Genomic DNA, 21195 nt, shown 5'->3' on the forward strand with positions numbered 1-21195 from the left:
CCCCCTTTGTTTCATTCCAACCCTTTTCTCCCCTCTCCCGTCGGGACGCTGGAGTAATTCTCGAGAAATCGTCACTCTGATTCGGTAGCTCTTTTCTTCCTCAAGGGATTTGAGAACGGTCATCGATTGCAGCTGGTCGTCGAATTCTTTTCGAGTGTTTATAGGTATATGTCGTTGTGGCAGGAAAATGTTGCTTTCGAAACTGGGGAAGGGTCTTTTACAGAGAGTCGGCCCTCGAATTGGTGGACTCTATCCTCCCATTTCTCTTGCCTTCCTCGTGTAATAAAAAACATCGCCCGGGGGATTGTTATCGAGCTCTCTTGAAATCGATAAAATTATCCTATGGCGAGCGGCACTTTTGAGACCAATAACACAACATAAAATCCACCCAAAAAAAATCGTGTACAATTTTTTCTACCCAGTCAACGGCATTATATAATTCCAAAAATAGGTCTGACTTTCAAGTACTCGTGCCTTGTGTACCTGTTTTTTTTTTTTATTCGCCTGTTGAAAGGCTTCCATTTTATTGACTTCAACGAAATCGTGCAGTTAGTTAATGACGTCCATATCATTTTAATACATTCGGTTGAACTTGTAGATACGCGGAGATATACATCTTCCGGAAAAAGGTCGAGCCCAGTCCGCATGATGCGGTCTATGAAGGAATCGTTTATCTTCGTTGCCGAGGATCATCAGATGGCCCATGGCTTCTGGCCACTTTGGCAGTATTTAGTTCGCTGTAAGATCAGTACCAGCAGCATCCTGGTTTCAGTGAACAAAACATAGGATGAGTAGCGAGATCAGAGGTGCTTCACCCTATAAACATTTAAAACTGCAATTGCAGAAACTCATGTTGATGTCGACGAGAGAGACGTAAAGGTTCTCATTCAGAAGGTGAGAGATAATACATGTCTATAAGCCGAATTGAATTTGTGAGTCGGACCCATTGAACAAGATAGCCACGCGAGCTAGCAGATTGGGTGGCTAAGGCACGGTGGAGAAAAGAACTCCCCCCGAGCGGCTGTATTATCCCCAGAAACCTATGTTGGACATTATAGTGCATGATGTAAACAGACTTCGGTAGAGTTAATGAAATGTCAGTATTTTTATCCAAAAATAAAAATGAAAATACTAGCTTGCACTTGCGGTCACCATTCTACCAAAGCTGAAAGGATCCTTGAGTTCATATGGACTTTATACATAAAGCAAAATGCCGATAAAATTGGCACAAGTGAGGTGAGGGGAAGCAGCTGAGAAGACATAGCCAATGGATTAACAATTACAAGAACACTTGCGTTCCAGCCAAAAGGAGAGGATAAAGAAAAGAATAAACGAACTCTACTGTGGTTAGCAACAGACTACCTTCAAAGGACAGGGAAGGTCAAACAATTGCCCAGAACTTTTTCCGACAGACCAATACATTCTCCAGTTTTTTCTCTTTGTTTTCGAGCATATGTGACTCGACTTCCCACAGGAATTTAGGAGCAATATCTTGGATTCTTCGTATAGTTGATTCCTCATCTCTGATGATGATAAACCCCTGCACATTGACATTGTCATCATCAACAATGAATTCATGAACAGCCATACCATGCACAAAAATAACTACAAGGTGGACATCCATGGGGACACTAGACTGGCGAAATTTTAGCTCATTCCTTTCCAGTTAACCTCAAGCAATGTAGTACTAAGGTAGAAACGCTATCATTCATCTAGTTCTATACTTCTATTCTATGAGGACAAAAAGAGAGTTCAGGATTTCTGCACATGCAACGGCCACTTTAGTTACTCCTAATTTCCTGGAATATCTGATTTTGGAAAGAGATCCGCTGTTTGATGCAATGGATAGAGATGGCATATAGCAAATCTTTAATAGTTCAAAGCTTGGTTTTGCGGTGAAAATTGCCAAAGGACAGCAGCAGTGGAATAAAAAGGCTGCCACCGAAGCAATAAGAATCATACAGTACCTCTGGACGCAAAATGCGATCCATCTCCAGAATTATATCCTCCAGTAAGCAACCTTCTCCACTGTTCTTATAGTAAGCAAGAAGATTGTTTGCATGCAAGAGATCATATGTCCGAGGGTATGTGGAGAATGGTTCACACCTAAAGCCAGAAAACCAATCATCCATCAATTACCCAGCATCATCATTATAGTACAGCCAAATTGGTAAATATTTTGTAATACTGGGGTTTGTACTAAACCATAAAGTTTCTGATTTTCTTACCAATCATGATAAGTGCCAACCAAACCTCGATCATAAATTGCAGATAATGTATTATTTGCGCTTATGGGGACTATATTCATCACCCAAACAGGAAATGTGTTCAAAGCCACAGCAAATCCACCCAAGACTGCATTCATGTCCATCACATTTCTAATTTCAGCCTCATTGATCTTCATTAGTTCCCAGTAGTGTCGAACTTGTTCTTGCCAAAAGACAGTGTCAGAAGCAAATTCTTCTTGACTGAAACCTGCTGCCAACATGGTCAGTTACGACACTTCAGTAATACAAGTAAAACTCTTTTGGTATTTCTCATTTATGAGATATCTATATCGGCTTATCAAAAGGATGAGGTGAGATACCATATGGGGTAAAAACTTTTTGGCCCATGAACACTGACAACCACATAAATGAATGAATAAGAGCAAATAAACAATCAAGACATAATTAGCCATGGCATCAGCAAGAACCTTCCATAATCTATTAGTTTTTACCAAGCAACAGAACAAGAACAAAAGAGAACAAGCAAATTGCAGATTATGCCCTTAAACATCCATTAGGAAGTTGAATATCTGCCCAAATTCCTAGTATTCAAAACAGTACACATACTTTAGAAATTTAACCTTTGTTTATGCAAAGGTGACATTTGCTATACGAGACAAGAAGAATATGATCATAACATATTCCATATTTATCTATAAGAAAGAGAACCAGATTATTACTATAGCCACACAACATGATGGACATAAGCGGCTAAGGTCATAGGTCTTCTAAAAGGAATTAAAGTAATCATGATGTTTTCCAACACCAGAAGTGGAAATTTAAAAATGTAGTGTTTCGTTTGATTGTTTCCTTAGGAATCCCTATGTATGGCTTGACTAAATTAGGATTGCTGAGCTGGACATGCAGTACATTTTCATACATCAAATAAACCAGTTATGATTATGCTGATCTACATGCTCATGTCCTGAAGTACTTAAAGCCTTTCCAAACCAGAGTTGATGTCAAGACATAATATCATGAAAATAAATGAAAAAAATGACTTGATATTGGACAAACCTAGCCGGCTGAGGCTTTTAGAATATACTGAAAGGCGTTCTGGTCTGGGAGGGAGCTTTTCAGAGTCTACTTCTGAACTACTTAATGAAATGCAGTTCCGAAGCGGAACATTCCATGATGGCTTTGATTCATCAATTGTCTCACATAGATTCAGAAGCTTCTCCTCCACGTTATGCTGAAGACATGACTGGTCATTTTGTTTAACCCAAATGGCAGTTTGTACTTTCTTTGCAATGAGTTTCCAGCACATTGCTCCAGTCAAATTGACCAACTTCTCCCATATCATTGGGAACTCTTTATCCTTTTTATAAGCAGGAGGAGCAGAGTAGACGAAATAACCATTAGGACGCAGAAGGCGATTTACTTCTTTGAGTAGAATACCATCTGCAAAAGAATGAGATGAAGGGGGAAAACATTAGTAAAGGCACCCACAACAAGTGATGTCAAGCATTGAAAATACCATTTATTAATCTCCAGTTACCGCCTATCTAGTCACAGTCTCATCTATCATCAAAGATTTGATGCAATGATAGCATGATTTCTTTGCCTTGGTAAAGGTAATCATCAAAAGAATGTAGTTCTCTTTTGCTCACTTGCTCCATAAAAATGAAAATAAAATTGCTGCCCATAGGCGATGGATATGAAGATATTTCATTTAATTTGATACAATCGGAGTTCATCATGTTAGGTTCTCTTCAGTCAGCTTATCTTCCTTCCAATGTTGGACCAGGTTCAGAAAGTTGTCCTATGGAATGCGTCAGCTGCTTATTTCAGCTTGTCTTCACTTTGCCAGTTGAATTTCTGCTACACATTCTAAACCTATCATCTAAATTAGAATAGAGCTCTGCTGCTAAATACCGCTTCATTTTTATTTACTGTTACTCTTCAAAGTTCAAACTAGATCAGCAGTTGGAAAATATAAACAGTGGGTAAGGTACGGATATTAGTTCAAATAAAGAGCTACCCATGTGTGACAATGACTAAGATGGCAGAGATGCTCCCTTCTGTGGCTAAAGAATCATTTAGTAAACATGCTTAGGATGATAGAATACCATTCTCATGCCAATCAACACGGCACCTTGAACAATGAACCATCTCAAACGAACTGGAAGGATATGGCAGTTGTTTTGTGGCTATTGCTGCAATCATTGCACCAATTCCACGCTCTAAAGCAAACTGAATTTGATTTTCATGTCCATCTTTTGGAGCAAAAGACATTGTTTGTATGTCCAAAGGAAGAAGATATGCTGAGAAGCTGGCCACTCCACAACCAACGTCTAGAACCTGAAACACGCCTGCTGAACGTAAGTCACCTGCTTCACTAGTTGTCATATTTCCCAACCTGCGTATAAAGAAAATAGCAAAAGATTGATCTCTCAGCAACTCATTCCATCCATGTGGAGGTACTAATATTAGAGTAATATGAATAGAGAAGATAGTGTATTGAGGGAAACAAAAGATATCTACAACAGCAAGTTATAGATCGAGCATATCCCATGCATACAATCGCATGATGCGTTTGTCTGCCCACAAAATGATGCAGGAAAGTGCTGAAACAGAACACTTGAAAAAAATTTGGTAGGCTTTATTATCCATGTGGTGAACAGAAATTTCTAGCTCTAGCAGTAGGGCACCTTCACACATTAATCAAATAACCTATACCATAAATCGTAATGCTTATCATTCTAATACTATTGGCCTTCAGGATAGCTCAAGAGGAATCCTAGGACATGCGATTATAGTTCAATGATTCAATTCCAAGATTCTTGCATCATGACCATAAGAAAATATACTCCTGCAATTTTAAGTCAATCTTGTCATAGTATCCTACTCTATATACCCCAAAAGCAGAAAAAGTGTGTCATGAAACTGATAAAAATCATTGGACAACAATAAAAAGTGATGCATCCAAAAAATCGAAAGAAAGATTTTTCTGTAAGATAGATTTCAATCCTGTATGTAGTGCCTTGGTGAATTGCAACTTCATGTAAGACAAAGCTAATGTGCAAGAAATGGTAAGTAACTGACCTTTGAATATACTCAGCAGCCCCGTGCTTGAAGTGAGTACCACCACCAGGGAACCACCACAGCTGATTAAACTCATGGACCCAGTTTTGTCCTCCTTTCACTTCAGCAAGACGCGTATGATTCACATTTGTCCGCCAGATGTAATCCCTACTGAGTGGCCATCTTATTGGTATCTTATAACCTTCTGGTGGAGGAACCAAGCAAAACAGACGCTTTTCAGGTGGAGGGCAATGCCTCTCAAGCTCTTCCCTTCGTGATAGATTTAATCTAGGCAGCAATTCATTCACATAGTTTACATCATGGCAAGGGATATATTCCCTAAATGTCAATGGGCACACATTCATCCCACTTTCAGGGATCACAAGAGGTGCTTTTCTGTAAGTGAGTTTAACTTTGTTTGGAAATGCAGACAGCCCTGCAAATATCAAAGGGAAAGTTGCATCAATTTGACAGCATTAAGACAGTGAGGATCCAAATTCATCTACTTCAGTTCAGCCTGAACTTCCCCGAACCCTAAGGAACTTCTATCGCACAAAAGATGATGACATTCCAGGTTAGGAATACCTAATCTAGCCTTATCAAGCTCTGATGAAGTAGCATCTTAAAGCATTATAGAACATTTTAGGCTCCAAGGTTAGTAGGCACATTCCACATGAAGTATGCAGCTAAAATCTCATTTTTTCAAGTCACAAAGACACCAGCATTTCATCTTTTAAAGAGATCTGACACGGGTCAGAGCATGACTGAAAATGAAGCTGCTGTCACTGTGATCAAGTATCAATGTAATCCTTCACTCCCATTCATCATTGTGTACCCGCTTAGCAAGTCCAGTGGATGGCACAAGAACCAAAGAAGAAGAAAAAAGGGCCAAGCCAACATATTCAATCCCAACCACCGAAAAAAAGAAGTCCCATTTCCTCTCTTTTCTATGTAGGCACTCACAACTAAATGCCCCAGGTATGATGACGACTACGATAACGTGCATAGCAAGTCCCGTGAAAAGAAAAAGCCTAAAGAATCACTAGTGGCATCAAACGCAGAACAAAGACCCGCACACACGCAACAAGATGAACCCTACAACTTCGATCCGTCGCATCTCCCAGCTAATTCTCGACGCTAGATAATAGACATGAGGTTGCAACAGAGGAAGAGCGAATCACCAGAAAATGAGCAGAGGAGGAGGAGGAAGAAGAAGTGGAATTGGATTTGGAGAGCAGCTGAGGGACGTGCTGAGGGACGTAGATGGGGGCCTTGTTGCCGAAGAGGGTGCCTGCGTAGAACGACCCGACCATCAACAGCAGCGCCGCCATTATCGTCTGCCCCGATCTCAGATCGAACGCCGATCCCAACACGCTCCCTCCCATTTTTTAATCCCCACCACCTCGCGCGCGCCGCCGTCTTTCCTCCCTTCCCTTCCCTTCCGGCGAATGCAGTTCCGGATCACGAGGCCGAGAGGGTGGTCGAGGAAGCTGAGGCTACCGATCGCATCGGCGTGGGGACCGAAGCTGCGTCGCGTCACGGCGGAGGAGCGGCGTCGCGACTCGAAACTCGTGAATTCACTGAAATGGGCGAGCTGGAGCAGGAAGCGAATTCCCCCCCGCCGGGCGTTTCGGACGCACGTGCGAGGCGCACGGCGGTTCCCCTTTTGGTTATAAAATCCGATGGGAAATGGCATAAATAATTCATAAATTTTCATTCAATATCTAACATGATTAATTTTTGATTGGTTGGATGAAGTCTTTGAATTTTAATCCAATATATAATATGTTTTGATATAGTCCATGAATTTACGGTATAAGTTCAATTTGGTCATTAAACTATATAAAAATAATCAATATATTCTTAAACTTGAATTAATGAAAGGATAATATTAAATATTTTTATATGGTTCATGGATTAAATTAAAAATAAGTCAAAATTTTATGAATGGATAACACCTGCCCTTTCAACTTCTTTCGTCTCTCTTTGCTTTTTCAAATAAAAAAAATGAATTTTATTATAAATGCAGCGAGGGAGGAAGCGGATTATGTCTTTGAATGGATTAAATTAAAAATAAATCAAAATGTTATGAATGGATAACACCTGCCCTTTCAACTTCTTTCGTCTCTCTTTGCTTTTTCAAATAAAAAAATGAATTTTATTACAAATGCAGCTAGGGAGAAAGCGGATTATGTCTTTGAACGAGGTAGTTTGTTATGAATGTCTCGTGCGTGGCATGAGAAAACAAATTGTAATAACGAGATATGATGTTTGTTGTTCACGTATAATGTTTGATGGTCACGAGGAATGTATTTTTATTTGAGTTTGTACCATATTTTAGTAAGGCGGTGCCCTGTGTACAATCCTGGGAGAGAAGCAAGCTGACCGAAAGAGAAGATCAAAACAAAAGGAAGTGTGCGTTGATCTCGCTTCTGAGATTCAACATTCTTTTTTCTTTTTTCTTTTTTGGTGGTTGGATCACGGCGTTTCGTGTTGAATTTCATCGGGGGAATTGAGTTGTTGGTGTAGTTGGGAGTCTGTTTATTATGGATCGTTTCTAGTGATGTGCGGGGCACGAGGTCCGTGTGTTGGTTATGATCCTTGTCACAAACGGTTTCATTTAAAATTGAATGCTCTTTTTTTTTTCTTTTTTTTCAGTGGGGGATTTACCTCGTTGGTTCTCCAAAGGCTGACTGATGAAGTTAGAAACCTACCTAAATTTTTGTTTAATCTACAAACTCTTTTTGGATAAGGTTTTTGTGCTTTCGAGGTAACCCTTCTCATCAGTCTTGAGTTGCTTCAAATTTCTCTTTTCCTCTCGACATTTTCTTTATCGCTGCGAGGGCGCCCTCCCTCAGGGCGAGGGTCGCCACACCCGGGTAGTCAATTTTTGGTCATCGTGCACGGCTTCTGTTATTAAAGATGAAATGATGTTGCAATGTCTGTCTCATTTTGAGAGTGTTCTATGACCAGCTTCATATGACCTTTCTCTATGCTAATTAATGCTGTTTCCAGAGAGGAAGCCAGTGTAATGCATATATCCTATCGTGCATCCAGCGTGAAAATGCAATGTCCTCTGACAATCAGTTCCATATCTTGCTCATTTTTCTTTGTAAATACTTCATAAAGAATCCTATCAAAGCTAAAGAATGTTTGACTTGTCTAATTAGTTCTCAGACGTGAAACAAACTATGGGCAGACTTTAAGTAAAGGCGTTGCTCTTACCCTTGAATTATATAGCTTGAAAACCTTGAGTACTATTTGATCATGCCGTTTTAGATATCTGAATTAGATTAAGTTTGATTATCATCGGTTAATTTGCGCATAAGCTTCTTTCGTTCACTTTTCCCCGTCCTTCTCCTCCTTCTCCTCCTTCTCTTCTTGCTTGGAACCGACTTGTTCTCCATTGATGCATATTTGTCTTGTTTTTCATGGATTATATTGCTCGAAACCCTCAAGTTTGATGGCTCGTGGATTATTTGTTTGATTTGCGCCCTGCATTATCACCTCAGATATTTGAGTTAGATTAAGTTTGATCTTCATCAGTTAATTTGTACATGCGTTAACGGCTTGTGGATCTGCATTCCGCATTGTTGCCATAGATACCTGAATTAGATTAAGTTTGATCTTATATGCACATTTTGAGATGTCAATGTTAGGTGAGACTCGCTCTGCTTCTATTCTTGTTTCTCGGTCCCTCTCCTTCTCATTCTCTTCGTGCGCTGAACTAGGTGAGACTCGCTCTCTAACTTCTACTCGATTTTCGTGGATTATATATGTTGAAAACCTCAAATTTGATGGCTCGTGAATCTACGCCTTACATTATGGCCTTAGCTATTTGAGGTAGCTTAAGTTTGATCTTCATTAGTTAATCTACGCATGCATTGATGGCTTGCGGATCTACATTTGCATTGTCGCCTTAGATATCTGAGTTAGATTAAGTTTGGTCTTCATTGGTTAAAGATGAAATTATGTTCATAACCAACCCTCTGTGCTTTCGTCTACAACAAACTGAGGGCACTAGAGAAGTAGAAATAGAGTACAGTCAAATCGTATAAGAGTTGGCAAACGCCGATGCCAGTTGAGTGAATCTTCGTAGAGAGGAAGCAGGTCTGGATTTGTTAATGGATGAATTGTGGGAAGGAGAATTCCTACTCATATACCCGATTTCCAAGCTCAAGCATTGACAATTATTATGGAGCAACATTTGGAGGATGTCGACATCTTGAGAGGCGATAGAATTGTGTGCTTCTCTCAAAACACGGAGGTCGAGGTCAGACACACCTTGATCACCGGAGAATTGTAATAAGTTCTTTTTCGTTGTGTGATTTTCCATTGAAATTTCCATTTGCTTATTTAAAAATGTTTTACTTATTTATTGAATAGCGAATATTTTCTACTAAATGCCCTAACTAGGATAGAAAATGAGCTTAATGGGAATTAAATGGTGGGCCTGTGGCTGGAAATGGGGAGGTTGATGGGGGAATTGTGGGGGCTGATGTGAGGATTGGGGTCCTATATTGCTACTAGGGTGGCTAATGTGGGACTGTTGAGGATGTTGATATGGGGCTCCTAGATAGAGAAGCTTTAAAATGTATTTTACTTATGAGATGGATAACAAATAAAGACATGATGCTCCTATATATATAAGTACAAGGCTAACACAACCATAGATTTTCTTATTGATTTGATGGTAGAGATTACATCTACTCATTTACCCAACTATCCACATTTTATAAATTTACCATATTGTCCACCCTCATAAGAATTCTAGAATACTTGGGAAAACTCTAGGATTTGAGAGATAATTCATGAATCCATCATGGTCTTTCATATAGAAATCCTTTAGATTATATCACTTTCTTGGACTGTGACATAATAGATATAATGTTAATAGATAGAACAACTAAATTGTAACATGAGTGATTAGTAAATTAGAAGTTTGAAATATAGAGAATGGATTTCTCATAATATTGACACCTAAATTATGCATGTTTAATTACATAGAAAATTAAGGATTAATTTTTAATCTCTAAACAAAAAGAAATTTCATTAAATTGAAAAGAATATAGATGTTAGAGAATTTTCATTAATATTTATAGAATTTATTAGAAAAATATTTTTAAAAAGCAAAAAAAGAAAAAGAAAAAAATAACTACTTGATTGAAAAACGAGGCGGGGCCGGGCTGCCCCGGCCCCTTCTGTTCTTTCGTCTGGGCCAACCTAGGCTCTTTCTTTTCCCTCGAGGCCCGGCCCGTCCGTCCCTCTTTCTTTTCTTTACGGCCCGGCCCTCTTCTTTCTTTCTATCTTCCTATCCTTCCCTTACCCGACTGGAGGAACAATAAACACGACGACCACGACGACAAGGGTAGAGCAGGGAGAGAGCGGCGTGATTTTCGAGTCGAGGCCAAACTAGTAAGGCAGCCGGCGGCGACAGACGCCATGCGCGTCCCGTCGGTGGCCGTTAAAAGGAGAGTGTTGAGAGAGAGAAAGAGGGCTCGGACAGAGAGAGCAACGGACGGAGAGAGAGTCCGAGAGAGAAAGCGGGTAGAGAAACTGAGAGTGAGGAATTTGTTCCGCTTGTCGGTGGCTCGCCTGAATCACCCTTGACCTTTGTCGAAAGCCAACTTGCTCGTTGTCGTTCGTCATAGCAAGCTCCCGAACCAGGTAGCTTCTCCCTCGCTTATTAAGTTTAAGAACGTGAGATCGAACCGGTGGGATTTTGGACAAATCGTACAAAACCCAAATTGATTTGTTGCCGATAATGTTGATTTGGAACTTAATACGCTGGGTTTATGCCACGAACAACGTTAAATCCAAACCTGGAAGTGGTATTTCGAACCGCCTATCAATCGTTTGACAAAATGCTTGAATGAAACTCCGAATAATATACGTATAATATATTTGTGTTGCACTCAGGTTGTCATAATATTGTTGCATTCTCACTGAATCTGGGTTTCTCTTTGATTTTGTGACATATCATTTGATACGGGAGTCGGCCATGGATGAATATGTTCTCGCCGGATAATCCACAGTCCTCGCCGAAGAAGCCCGCGGTTGGGGTCGCCATAGTCAGTTCTACTTTTGTCTAGATGTGCTTTATTCATGTCTGGTTTTGTTGGAATGTCTTTCGTTTTGCAATGTGCTTTTTTGGCAACGTTGCCAGTGAAATCCGGCGTTAGTTGGAGTAGTGACGGGTGAAGAGGACTTGGTGACGGTCGGCGACGTAAGTCGATTAGAATTCTGGCATGAGTTAGTTCAATGAAGTTTCAATGTTGAGTTCGTCGGAGAAAAAGCCTTGGTGAAGAAGATCTTGCTGAGAGAGACCGCCCAAAGAAGAAGACGACGCAGAGCAAAAGAAAAGGGAGAAAAGAAATAAATAAATGAATAATCAGAGGAGAAACAAAAATTCGGATCAGGTGGCCAGGTCAAGGTGTCGTGGGTAAGGAATAGAATGGGCCTTTTTTTAAGCATGTGGGCTGGATGGTTTTTAAAAGAAGACGGGCTTGAGCTGGCTTCTTTTGAGGGATATGGGCTTGTTACAGTTCTAGTCGAGTTGGGCTTTATTTAGTTTGAATTGTTGTAGAGGCTTAAACCCATCAAATTCAAGTCAGGCCATACTCGGACTGGGCCCTAGGGCCGGTCCAGGTTCAGATCCAACCCGGAGCGATAAGGTTCGGGTCAGATCAACAATCGGACCGGGTTCTTTGACCCGAATCGAGTCCCATTTTTCAAAGGATTAATACCTTAAAAAACTCCAAATTAGTACTGACAAATTTATTAAAAACTGTTTTTTTGACCATGAAAAACCATAAATTGGTACACTTGTGACAAATTTGCCTTGACTAACCATAAAAAATCTTTTTTTTTTGGTAAAGAACTGACCATAAAAAATCTTAATTGGTACATTAATAAAAAATTTACCTCAAATTAATTTATTTAATCGCCAAAACCCTAAATTGGTACATTTATGACAAATAAACCCCCCGTTAAATTGGATTAATACTACCAAAAAAGAAATCACAAAAATTGTAAACTGTGACAAACGGAGAGGAAAATCTCAAACTGGTATACTAGTCAACTGTCATGTGTTATTTAACTTAATAATTTGACAATAATATTAAATGGAAACTAATATGGGATAAATTTATCAAATGTGTACAAGTTTTGGGTTTTTGGTGGTCAAAAAATTAGTTTGGGATAAATTTGTCATAAATGTACAAGTTTGAGGTTTTTCAGGGTATTAACCCTTTCCAGAATTAAAAACATTCAAAAATTAATTAAAAGCATTGGGTGTGTGCCCACTTATGTTCATATGTTGATTCTTTGGTTGTTATAGAGGGAGACACTTCATCCATTTTCTTTGGCTAACACCCACCCCATGAAATGTTCATTGATTTATGAATCTCCAAGAAGTTGTAGTTCCACACCTATTTCCAAAAGGCAGGCTCTTCAGCTACATTGAGCTGCAGTAAAATAAATGAATAAATTACGTCGAAGAGAAAATCTTTGAGATAAGCTGGGATTCATGGACTAAATGCAAAACTTCCCATGGTAATTCAGAATGAGAAATAGCTTTCATTAGAAATGCAGGTAGAGGAAGGTTTCCTCGTATGATGGAACATTATTAGTTCCAATTGATTCCTTCCTTGATTTGGAAGGGCTTGTGGAGTAATTTTCTAGGTTTATACTGAATCCTATGCCTGCACTAGCTAAATTTATTTATAGGAATCAGTGTAAGAGAGACCTGATAAGGAAATTTATGCAAGTTCAATGACTTGATTACGTAATTCAAATGGACAAGGACTTGATTGGAAAAATTGCATAACTTCAGGTACAAAAGGAAAAATTTTACCTTTTGTTTTCGAGATGGAAGTCATTAGTTGGCTTTACTCATTGAACAAAGGAAATGTGATTCATTACACCTCTTGCTCCACTTCTTCTTCCACCAGACGAAGGCTGTTTGCCCGGGCTTAATTCACCTTAATAGCCAGTGCCCTTGTCAGCCGAGGAAACGGGCAGAATTGCATTCAGATGCAACGTAGAAATTCTAGATGTCGGACTAAATTTCCCAAGAAAGTTCGAGGTACCAAGAGGGGAAACCGCTTATGGAAGAAACAAAAGCGACCGAGACGACTGACTTGTTGGAGTCATCGCTCTGTGTAAAGGATTGGTGGGACATAACGAGTATGATATACAGTTCTCCACAAAACGCGTGGAACCCCACTAGGCTTGTTTTATTGGCTTTGGCAAGTGCAGGTGCGTGCTTCGTTCTAGGATTTCACTGGGAAGCATCCTTCTGCAGGCATGACAGGAACATCCAGATTCAGCTCAGGCTCACCTCTGCAGCAGAAAACTCTTCTTCCTTCCTCCTGTTCCCGTTCGTGAGAAGATTAATTCGAGCAATCCGAGCTTAATTTCCAAGGAGTGTGGTGTTTCAGAAGAGCGAAGAACCATGGTCTTCAAGTTTTATTCTGTCGTTCTGACCGAAGATCCCCCCGATTTTGAACCGCAATCGCCGCTGGCTTCTCGGACATCAAAGATTTGTCTGACGCTTAATCGTGCTGGCTGCAGTTTCATCAAAGCTGTAACATCCCGCCAGGTCGCTGCTGGTGCTTCTCTGCGCTTGGCCAATTCAGCTTCCAAGTTTGGTTGCTGGAGGCCGAGCGAATCTTTCCAATGTCCAGAGGAAGGACGCCTTAAAAGGTTTACTTTCCGCGAGCTGAAGGTCGCTACCAACAATTTCAGTGAGACAAAGAAGGTGGGTGAGGGTGGGTTCGCTTGTGTGTACGAAGGAGTCCTGGGGGACGGCTCCGGAGTGGCAATAAAGAGACTCAAAGAACGATTGACGTTCCATGCTGAAGTGAAATTGGGGACCATGAGCTGGCATCGGAATCTGATTCCAGTTCACGGCTTTTGTCGGTCATCAAAACATGGAGAATACGCCCTCGTGTACCCTTTCATGGTGAACGGAAGCCTAGCCTCCTTCTTAAGAGGACAGTCAACAGAGAAGTCCCCACTTGATTGGCCCACTAGGAAGAAGATAGCAATTGGAGCAGCGAGAGGTATTTCCCATTTGCATGATCTGAGGATAATTCACAGGGACATTAAACCCCATAATATACTGTTGGATGAGGACTTCGAGGCTCGTATCGTAGATTTTGGGTTGGCCTTGTTCATGGACGAGCACAAAGAGAAGCCTGTTTTCGAAGGAGAACCCAGCGGTGAAGACGCTTGTTTTACCGACTGCATAATGGGAACGATTGGTTACATAGATGCAGAGACAGCTTTTTGGGGCAGATATTCTGTAAAGAGCGATGTTTATGGGTTTGGCATGACGCTTCTTGAACTGATAAGCGGTCGAAGAGCTTGCCAAACAACCTGCCTTGACGGAGACAAACTGGCGCTGCCTGAATTGGCACGTGCCCTTCTGAAGAACGAACAGCTGGAAACGATAATTGATACCGACATGCCCGGGGGCTATGACGGGAGTGAAGTCGAGAAAGCCATTCGTCTGGCTCTGCTTTGCACGCAACTCGACCGCACAAGACGACCTTATATGGCTGAAGCAGTCCTATTTCTCGAAGGAATTATTAGCTTGGAGAAAAGATGGGAGAAGTATGACCAGGATGAATTAGAGAAGTCTGTACGCGGAGGTGAATTATCTGGCCTAACATATCTCTCGACTTGGTCTGTCTCTACTTCTTGTTCAGGGGAAGATGAATCACCTGGTCCTAGATGATCCTTTCAAGACCGTGTTGCTCGAGATTCACTCGTGAGATTGTGGCTACCTCAGCTTGAGCACTATACTAGATACCGATGAATCTTTTTTTGTTTAGTTCGAGTGTATTCATTTATTTCATTTCATCTAATAGATAATATTCTTGTTATGTTTTACCTTAAATTTGATTTCATTTTTTTTTTTTTTTATCAAAGCCCACCAAATATTGAGATTAGCTTGACCAAAAAAATTCGATCTAAATGAGAATATTTTGTTGCTTAGACATCTTTTATAACTAGAATGTAACAAACTAAAATAGGGCTCTTCACCTTTTAATCCTCTTCTCCTGCCAAAATATTGACAATGAAAAGAACAACCGGTAAATTTAAGATCTTCATCGGATAAGTGCGATTTGAGCTCATGCCCTGCTAGAGGTGTTAAAATGGGTCATAAACCCATTTATGACCCATTTAAATCTTAAATGGGTCACTTGTTTATAACAAAAGATAGTTAAATGGGTTTCAAAATTAAAGGTTTAAGATAGGTGGGTCTTAAGTGGGTTTTAAATGGGTTGGGTTGAAAACTCATTTTCAATAAAAACATTATAATCCCTCCCTCTCTCTTTTAACTTTAAAAAAATCGAAATTATAATTTTTTTTATTTTCTCTTTTCTTTTTCTTCCTTTTTAATCTTTTTTTTTTTTTTTATCTTTCTCCTTCCTCCTTTCGGTCGCCCGGCACGCGATGGCCGGCGACCGGCTAGGCGAGCCTCGAGCTCGCCGGATTTGGCGAGGCTTGAGCCTTGCTTGATTTGACGAGCCTCGCCGATCCGGCGAGCCTCGCCGACGCCAGTGTGAGCTCGAGGCTCGCCCGGGCCTGGTCGCCGCCGTCGTGAGTGGCGGCCGACCAAAGAAGAAGAAGAAGGAGAAGAAAAAATAGAAAAGAAAAAGGAAAAAAAGAAAAGAAAAAGAGAAAAGAAAAAAGAAAATTATATTTTAAAAATAAAATAAAAATAATTAAAAATTTAATTTTTTTAAAAATAAATTAAATTTCGATTTTTTTAAAATAATTATTTTAAAATTTATAAAAATTGTCCATTAAATTTGTATTGTATAAAACTATTTTAGCAATACAATTTAAAAAAAATAATATATATAAAAGCTTGGAAGTATTTTAATAATATAATATTTAAAAAAACATAGGAATAAGTTTTTCTAAATTTGTTAAATATGAAAATATTTTATTAATATGAGTTGGTCGGGTCGGGTCGGGTTTGGGTTGAAAAATTTACATTAAGCATAAATAGATCATAAATGGGTTAATGGGTCAATTTGGGTCGGACCATTAATGACCCGACCCGATCCGACCCACCCATTTAACGGCTCTATGCCCTGCTAAAAGATTTACTCAAGTTCCCGGCTCATGGCTTTGAAGAAGAAAGTTCAAGGGAAGCTGGGATTTTCGCTCCTTCAAATTTACTATCTAATCTAAACCTTCTCGAATAAAATTTATTATTATGAACTTTTCTGGTCGGAAAATAAAATTTATTATTTAGACTGCATTTTGTGTACTTGCTCACAAAACAAACGTTCTTTTCTATTTAATAACGTAATCTCAACTTATATATCTCTTTTTTTGTTTGTAATGTGCGCCTTTTTGTTCTCCATCTTCTCTCTCATTCTGCGGCTTCTCTCGCATTCGTCTCACCACCTTCGTCAAATTTCCTCGCCTCTTTCTCCAATGATTACACCACTCAAAGCTTCGATCATGCGCACCTTCCTTCGCATCTTTTGATCTCGGGGTGGTGGTTCTCTGATGGCTCGAGTTGCGACTTTATTTCCTTCTAATTTTTGCACTCATTCGCATTTGCTTTTTCCAACTTTCTGCGTGCATGTCGACGATAATCGCGGAATGATGTTCGTGATGAAAATGGTGGCGTGAAGTTACAGCTGCAGATCGTCAAGAAACGTCGAGCAGTCTCATTTGAAACCTAAACTGAGAAAATTAGGATAGCCCAGATCAAATCCCGTAAGCCATTCGACAAGTCCAATGGTTGGTTTTTCCGTTTAGCAGAAACAGATGTCCATGGGGTGATTTCTCCTGCTTTGTCAAGAACTTTTTGCGTCAAGGGAAATGAATCCAAATCTTGAGATGGGGAGATCAGAAATAGTTTATGAGACTGTGTCAAGATTGTTCCTTTGGTCATATCAAAATATGGATTCTCGGCGAAGGGTGGCGTCCTGATTCACCACATCCATTTTGTGGACGTTTCATTCATAAACAGAAGGCCAGGCAAAAGATTTCAGAGCATGTGTTGAGCATTTGAGTGGTGCGGATATGATCATGTGAGTCTCAACGCAGAGGGACAGCGCTTTTGCCCAAAGAAAAAGGAAAATAAAGAGCGGGATGGTTCACTACGTCGTCTTCAATTTGCAGCTCAGCAGAAGAAAATGGCAAGGGCCCAACAAATCGAGAAAGACAAGCTAAGAATTGCTGGTTTAATCTTTCCGTGCTCACCTACAGATACAACGTTAATGTTCTCAATATCTATGCGACGGGTTTGAGTAATCTGAGCTTCAAATTTCCTTCAGAAGTCCAAAAGCCAAACCATGGTCTTCAAATTCGACACTGTTGATCTCACTGAAGACCCTGCCAATTGTGACTCAGACTCCCATATGCTTCTCGATCATCGACGATTATTCGGCTGAGCAACAACTCCACAGAACGATTAACTGGGAGGAAGAGAAGGGTGTTTCCAAGGAAGCCAATTTCTTTAGCCTCAGCTTTCTTAGCACCGAAACAGGCTAGACATAAGATTATCTCGATCCAGAGTACTCCAACAGTGGGAAGTGTTCAGTGAAGAGCGATATCTATAGTTGTGGGGTGATCTTCTCGAGCTCATCAGCGGTTCTCCAGGGCTGCTGCTGCCTGAATGGGCAGGCGTGCTTTTTAAAGATAAAGAGTTGGAAAGGTTAATCGATGCTGACATAAGGAGTGGGCATAAGGAAAGCAAAGTCAAGAAAACCATTCTGCTAGCTCTACTTTGTGCGTAACTTGACCAGAAAGACAATCTAATATGGTGGAAGTAGTCCAAATTATTGAAGGGGCTATTAGCTCGGGGAGGTGGGAGGAGTACCAAAATGATGGCAGCCCAAACTTTCATATTAACATGGCGGACTCTGCATCTTCTCTTCGTCACAGAGACTTATCAATACCACATCCCCTTAATAGTTCCATGGAGTTGTTGCTAGGCTGAAAGATCGCCGATGAGAGTGTTCTGATCCCGAGAATTACATCACTTCTATTGTATCCTGGACAATGATTGTGCTGCTTTTATGCTTTTCCACATATGTTCATTTGTTCATTCTTTGGTTGTTATGCAGCGAGACACTTCATCCATTTTCTTTGGCTAACACCCACCCCATGATATGTTCAATGATTAATGAATCTCCAAGATGTTGTACTTCCGCACCTGTTTCTAAAAGGCAGCCTGTTGGGCTAGATTGAGCTGAATAAAAAAATAAGTAACTCTGTCAAAGGGAAAATCATTGAGATAAGCTAGGATTCATGGACTCAATACAAAAGTTCCCATGGTAATTCAGAACTACCATAGCTTTCATTAGAAATGCAGCTAGAGATAGGTTTCCTCATATGAAGTAACATTATTAGTTCCATTTGATTCCTTCCTTGATTTGGAAGGGCTTATGGAACAATTTCCTGGGTTTATACTGAATCTGCACTAATTGATTGGAATCGGTGTAAGAGAGAATTAATAAGGAAATTTATGCAAGTTCAATGACTTGATTAGACAAGTCAAACGTACAAGGACTTGATTGGAAAAAAGAGCATAACTTCAGTAACAAAAGTAAATTTTTTACCTTTCGTTTTCGATATGGAAGTCATTAGTTGGCGTTACTCATGGAACAAAGGAATGTGATTCTTTACACCTCTTGCTCCAGTTGTTCTTCAACCAGATGAAGGTGGTTTGACTGGGATTATAATTCACCTTAATAGCTGTTGTCGGTGTCAGCCGAGGAAATGGGCTGAATTGAATTCAGACGCAACACAAAAATTCTATATATTGGACTAAATTTCCTAAGGAAGTTCGGTCCCAAGAGGGGAAATAGCTTTGGGGAGAAGCGAAAGCCACCAAGATGACTGAGTTGTTGGAGTCATCTCTCTGTGCAAAGGGTTGGTGGGAGATAACAAGCATGATATGCAATTCTCCACAAAACGTGTGGAACCCCACTAGGCTTAATTTCATTGGATTTGATAAGAGCAGGTGTGTGCTTCGTTCTAGGATTTTACTAAGAGGCATCCTGTGCAGGCATGACAGACCACCAAAATATAGAAGCGTGAATATCCAGACTCAGCTCAGGCTCATCTCTGCAGCTCTTATTCCTTCCTTCTTCTGTTCCCGTTTGCAAAAAAATAAATTCGAGCAATCCGAGCTTAATTTCAGTGGTGTTTTAGAAGGTGAAGAACCATGACCTTCAAGTTTTCAATGATCTATCTCACTGAAGATCCTCCCAATTTTGATCTGCATTTGCCGCCTGCTTCTCAGTCATTGACGATTTTCTGCCACTTGATCCTGCTGGCTGCAGTTTCATCAAATCTATAACATCCTGCCGGTCTCTGCCAGAGCTTCTCTACGCCAGCTTCCAACTTTGGTTGCTGGAGGCCAAGCGAATTGATCCCGTGTCCTGAGGAAAGACGCCTTAAAAGGTTCACTGTCCACAAGCTGAAGGTCGCTACCAACAACTTCAGTGAGACAAAGAAGGTGGGTGAGGGTGGGTTCAGTTGTGTGTACGAAGGACTCTTCGGGGACGGCTCCAGGGTGGCGATAAAAAGACTCACTAGACATCCCGCTCTGGGATTGATACTCCGTGCCGAAGCAAAATTGGGGAACATGATTGGCATCGGAATCTGCTTCCCGTTCATGGCTTTTGTTCATCATCGAAACATGGAGAATACACCCTCGTGTACACTTTCATGGTGAACGGAAGCCTATACTCCCTTTTAAGAGGACAGTCAACGGAGAAGTACCCACTCGATTGATCCACGAGGAAGAAGATAGCAATTGGAGCAGCGAGAGGGATTTCCCATTTGCATGATCTGAGGATAAATCACAGGGACGTTAAACCGCGCTAATATACTGTTGGATGAAGACTTTGAGGCTCGTATTGGAGATTTTGGGTTGGCCTTGTTCATGGACGATTACAAAGAGAAGGCTGTTTCCGAAGGAGAACCCAATGGTGGAGACGCTTATTTCATGTCCAGCACAGTATGGACAATTGGTTACCAGGATCTAGGGAGCTTTACCGGAAGATACTCAGTAAAAAGCGATGTTTATGGGTTTGGCATGACGCTTCTTGAAATCATAAGCCCTCGAAGAGTTTGTGAAACAACCTGCCTCGATGGAAATGAACTGGTGCTGCCTCAATTGGCGCATGCCCTTCTAAAGAACGAAAAGCTGGAACTGCTAGTTCATACCAACATGCCGGGTGGCTATAACGAGGGTGGAGTCGAGAAAACTGTTCGCCTCGCTCTACTTTGCACACAATTCAGCCCCAAAAAACGAACTTATATGGCTGAGTCCTATTTCTTGAAGGAATCATTAGCTTGGAGAAAAGATGGGAGGAGTATCAAACTGATGCCACGACGCAATCTGGGAAACCAAACTTGGATTTAGTTCGAGCGACTCTACTTCTTGTCACAGTGAAGAAGAATTATCTGGTGGTAGATGATCCTTCCAGGAACCTGTTGCTGGAGATTCAGCCGTGAGATTGTGGTCAACTTGGGCATCGGATGGATTAATCTGTTGGTTCTGGTGACTTTTGCTTTTCGTTTCTTTTTCTTCTCCTTATTTTGGAGTGAGGATACTACGTGTTTTACCATTTGGTTCATCCGTCTTGCTCTGGATAATGAGATTGTAATGCATATTACCTCTTTAGTACTTCACAAACCCAGAAAAAGTAGCGCCTCGAAATTTTTGTGTTCAAACTTAACCGGTTATTTGACGCGATCGATTTAAATCAAATCGCGTGTGAAGGAATGGCGGTGCATAAAACAGTACCACAATAATTTGATGACACCTGCCCATCTCAACTTCTTTTAGCTCTCTCTGCTTTTTCAAATTAAAAAAAATATGATTTTATTACAAATATTTTATTGCAAATATACT

General features: G+C 40.5%; 2 protein-coding genes across 4 annotated transcripts; one reads left to right on the forward strand and one right to left on the reverse strand.

Moving 5' to 3' along the window:
• Positions 1-1086: 1086 nt before the first annotated feature.
• LOC104444360 (probable methyltransferase PMT7) lies at positions 1087-6942 on the reverse strand. Of its 3 annotated transcripts, none has more exons than XM_039315176.1 (7): positions 6487-6942; positions 5313-5730; positions 4337-4626; positions 3285-3668; positions 2229-2475; positions 1968-2106; positions 1087-1540 (listed from the first exon to the last, which is right to left on the reverse strand). In XM_039315176.1, exons 1-7 carry the CDS (start codon positions 6674-6676, stop codon positions 1382-1384), a joined length of 1827 nt encoding a protein of 608 aa, XP_039171110.1. In that variant the 5' UTR covers positions 6677-6942; the 3' UTR covers positions 1087-1381. The 3 variants fall into 3 exon arrangements, with proteins under 3 accessions (XP_039171110.1, XP_010056322.2, XP_010056330.2); XM_010058020.3 differs by having other exon boundaries at positions 2229-2478; positions 5313-5727; positions 6473-6940; XM_010058028.3 differs by having other exon boundaries at positions 5313-5727; positions 6473-6939.
• A 6804-nt stretch (positions 6943-13746) lies between these two features.
• Positions 13747-15033, forward strand: LOC120286810 (BRASSINOSTEROID INSENSITIVE 1-associated receptor kinase 1-like). Its single transcript, XM_039299343.1, has one exon. The coding sequence runs from the start codon at positions 13747-13749 to the stop codon at positions 15031-15033; it is 1287 nt and encodes a 428-aa protein (XP_039155277.1).
• The last annotated feature ends 6162 nt before the right edge of the window (positions 15034-21195 follow it).

The sequence above is a fragment of the Eucalyptus grandis genome, chromosome 1 (genome assembly GCF_016545825.1).
Source record: "Eucalyptus grandis isolate ANBG69807.140 chromosome 1, ASM1654582v1, whole genome shotgun sequence".
Taxonomy (NCBI): domain Eukaryota; kingdom Viridiplantae; phylum Streptophyta; class Magnoliopsida; order Myrtales; family Myrtaceae; genus Eucalyptus; species Eucalyptus grandis.

Excerpts from the sequence above, each read along its gene's own strand:
- LOC120286810 (XM_039299343.1), top strand. The coding sequence starts at position 13,747 with ATGGTCTTCAAGTTTTATTCTGTCGTTCTGACCGAAGATCCCCCCGAT.
- LOC104444360 (XM_039315176.1), bottom strand. The coding sequence starts at position 6,676 with ATGGGAGGGAGCGTGTTGGGATCGGCGTTCGATCTGAGATCGGGGCAG. Across the intron at positions 5,731-6,486 it reads TTCTTCTTCCTCCTCCTCCT|CAGGGCTGTCTGCATTTCCA; the intron begins CTGCTCATTTTC and ends CTTTGATATTTG. Across the intron at positions 2,476-3,284 it reads TAAAAGCCTCAGCCGGCTAG|GTTTCAGTCAAGAAGAATTT; the intron begins GTTTGTCCAATA and ends TGTTGGCAGCAG.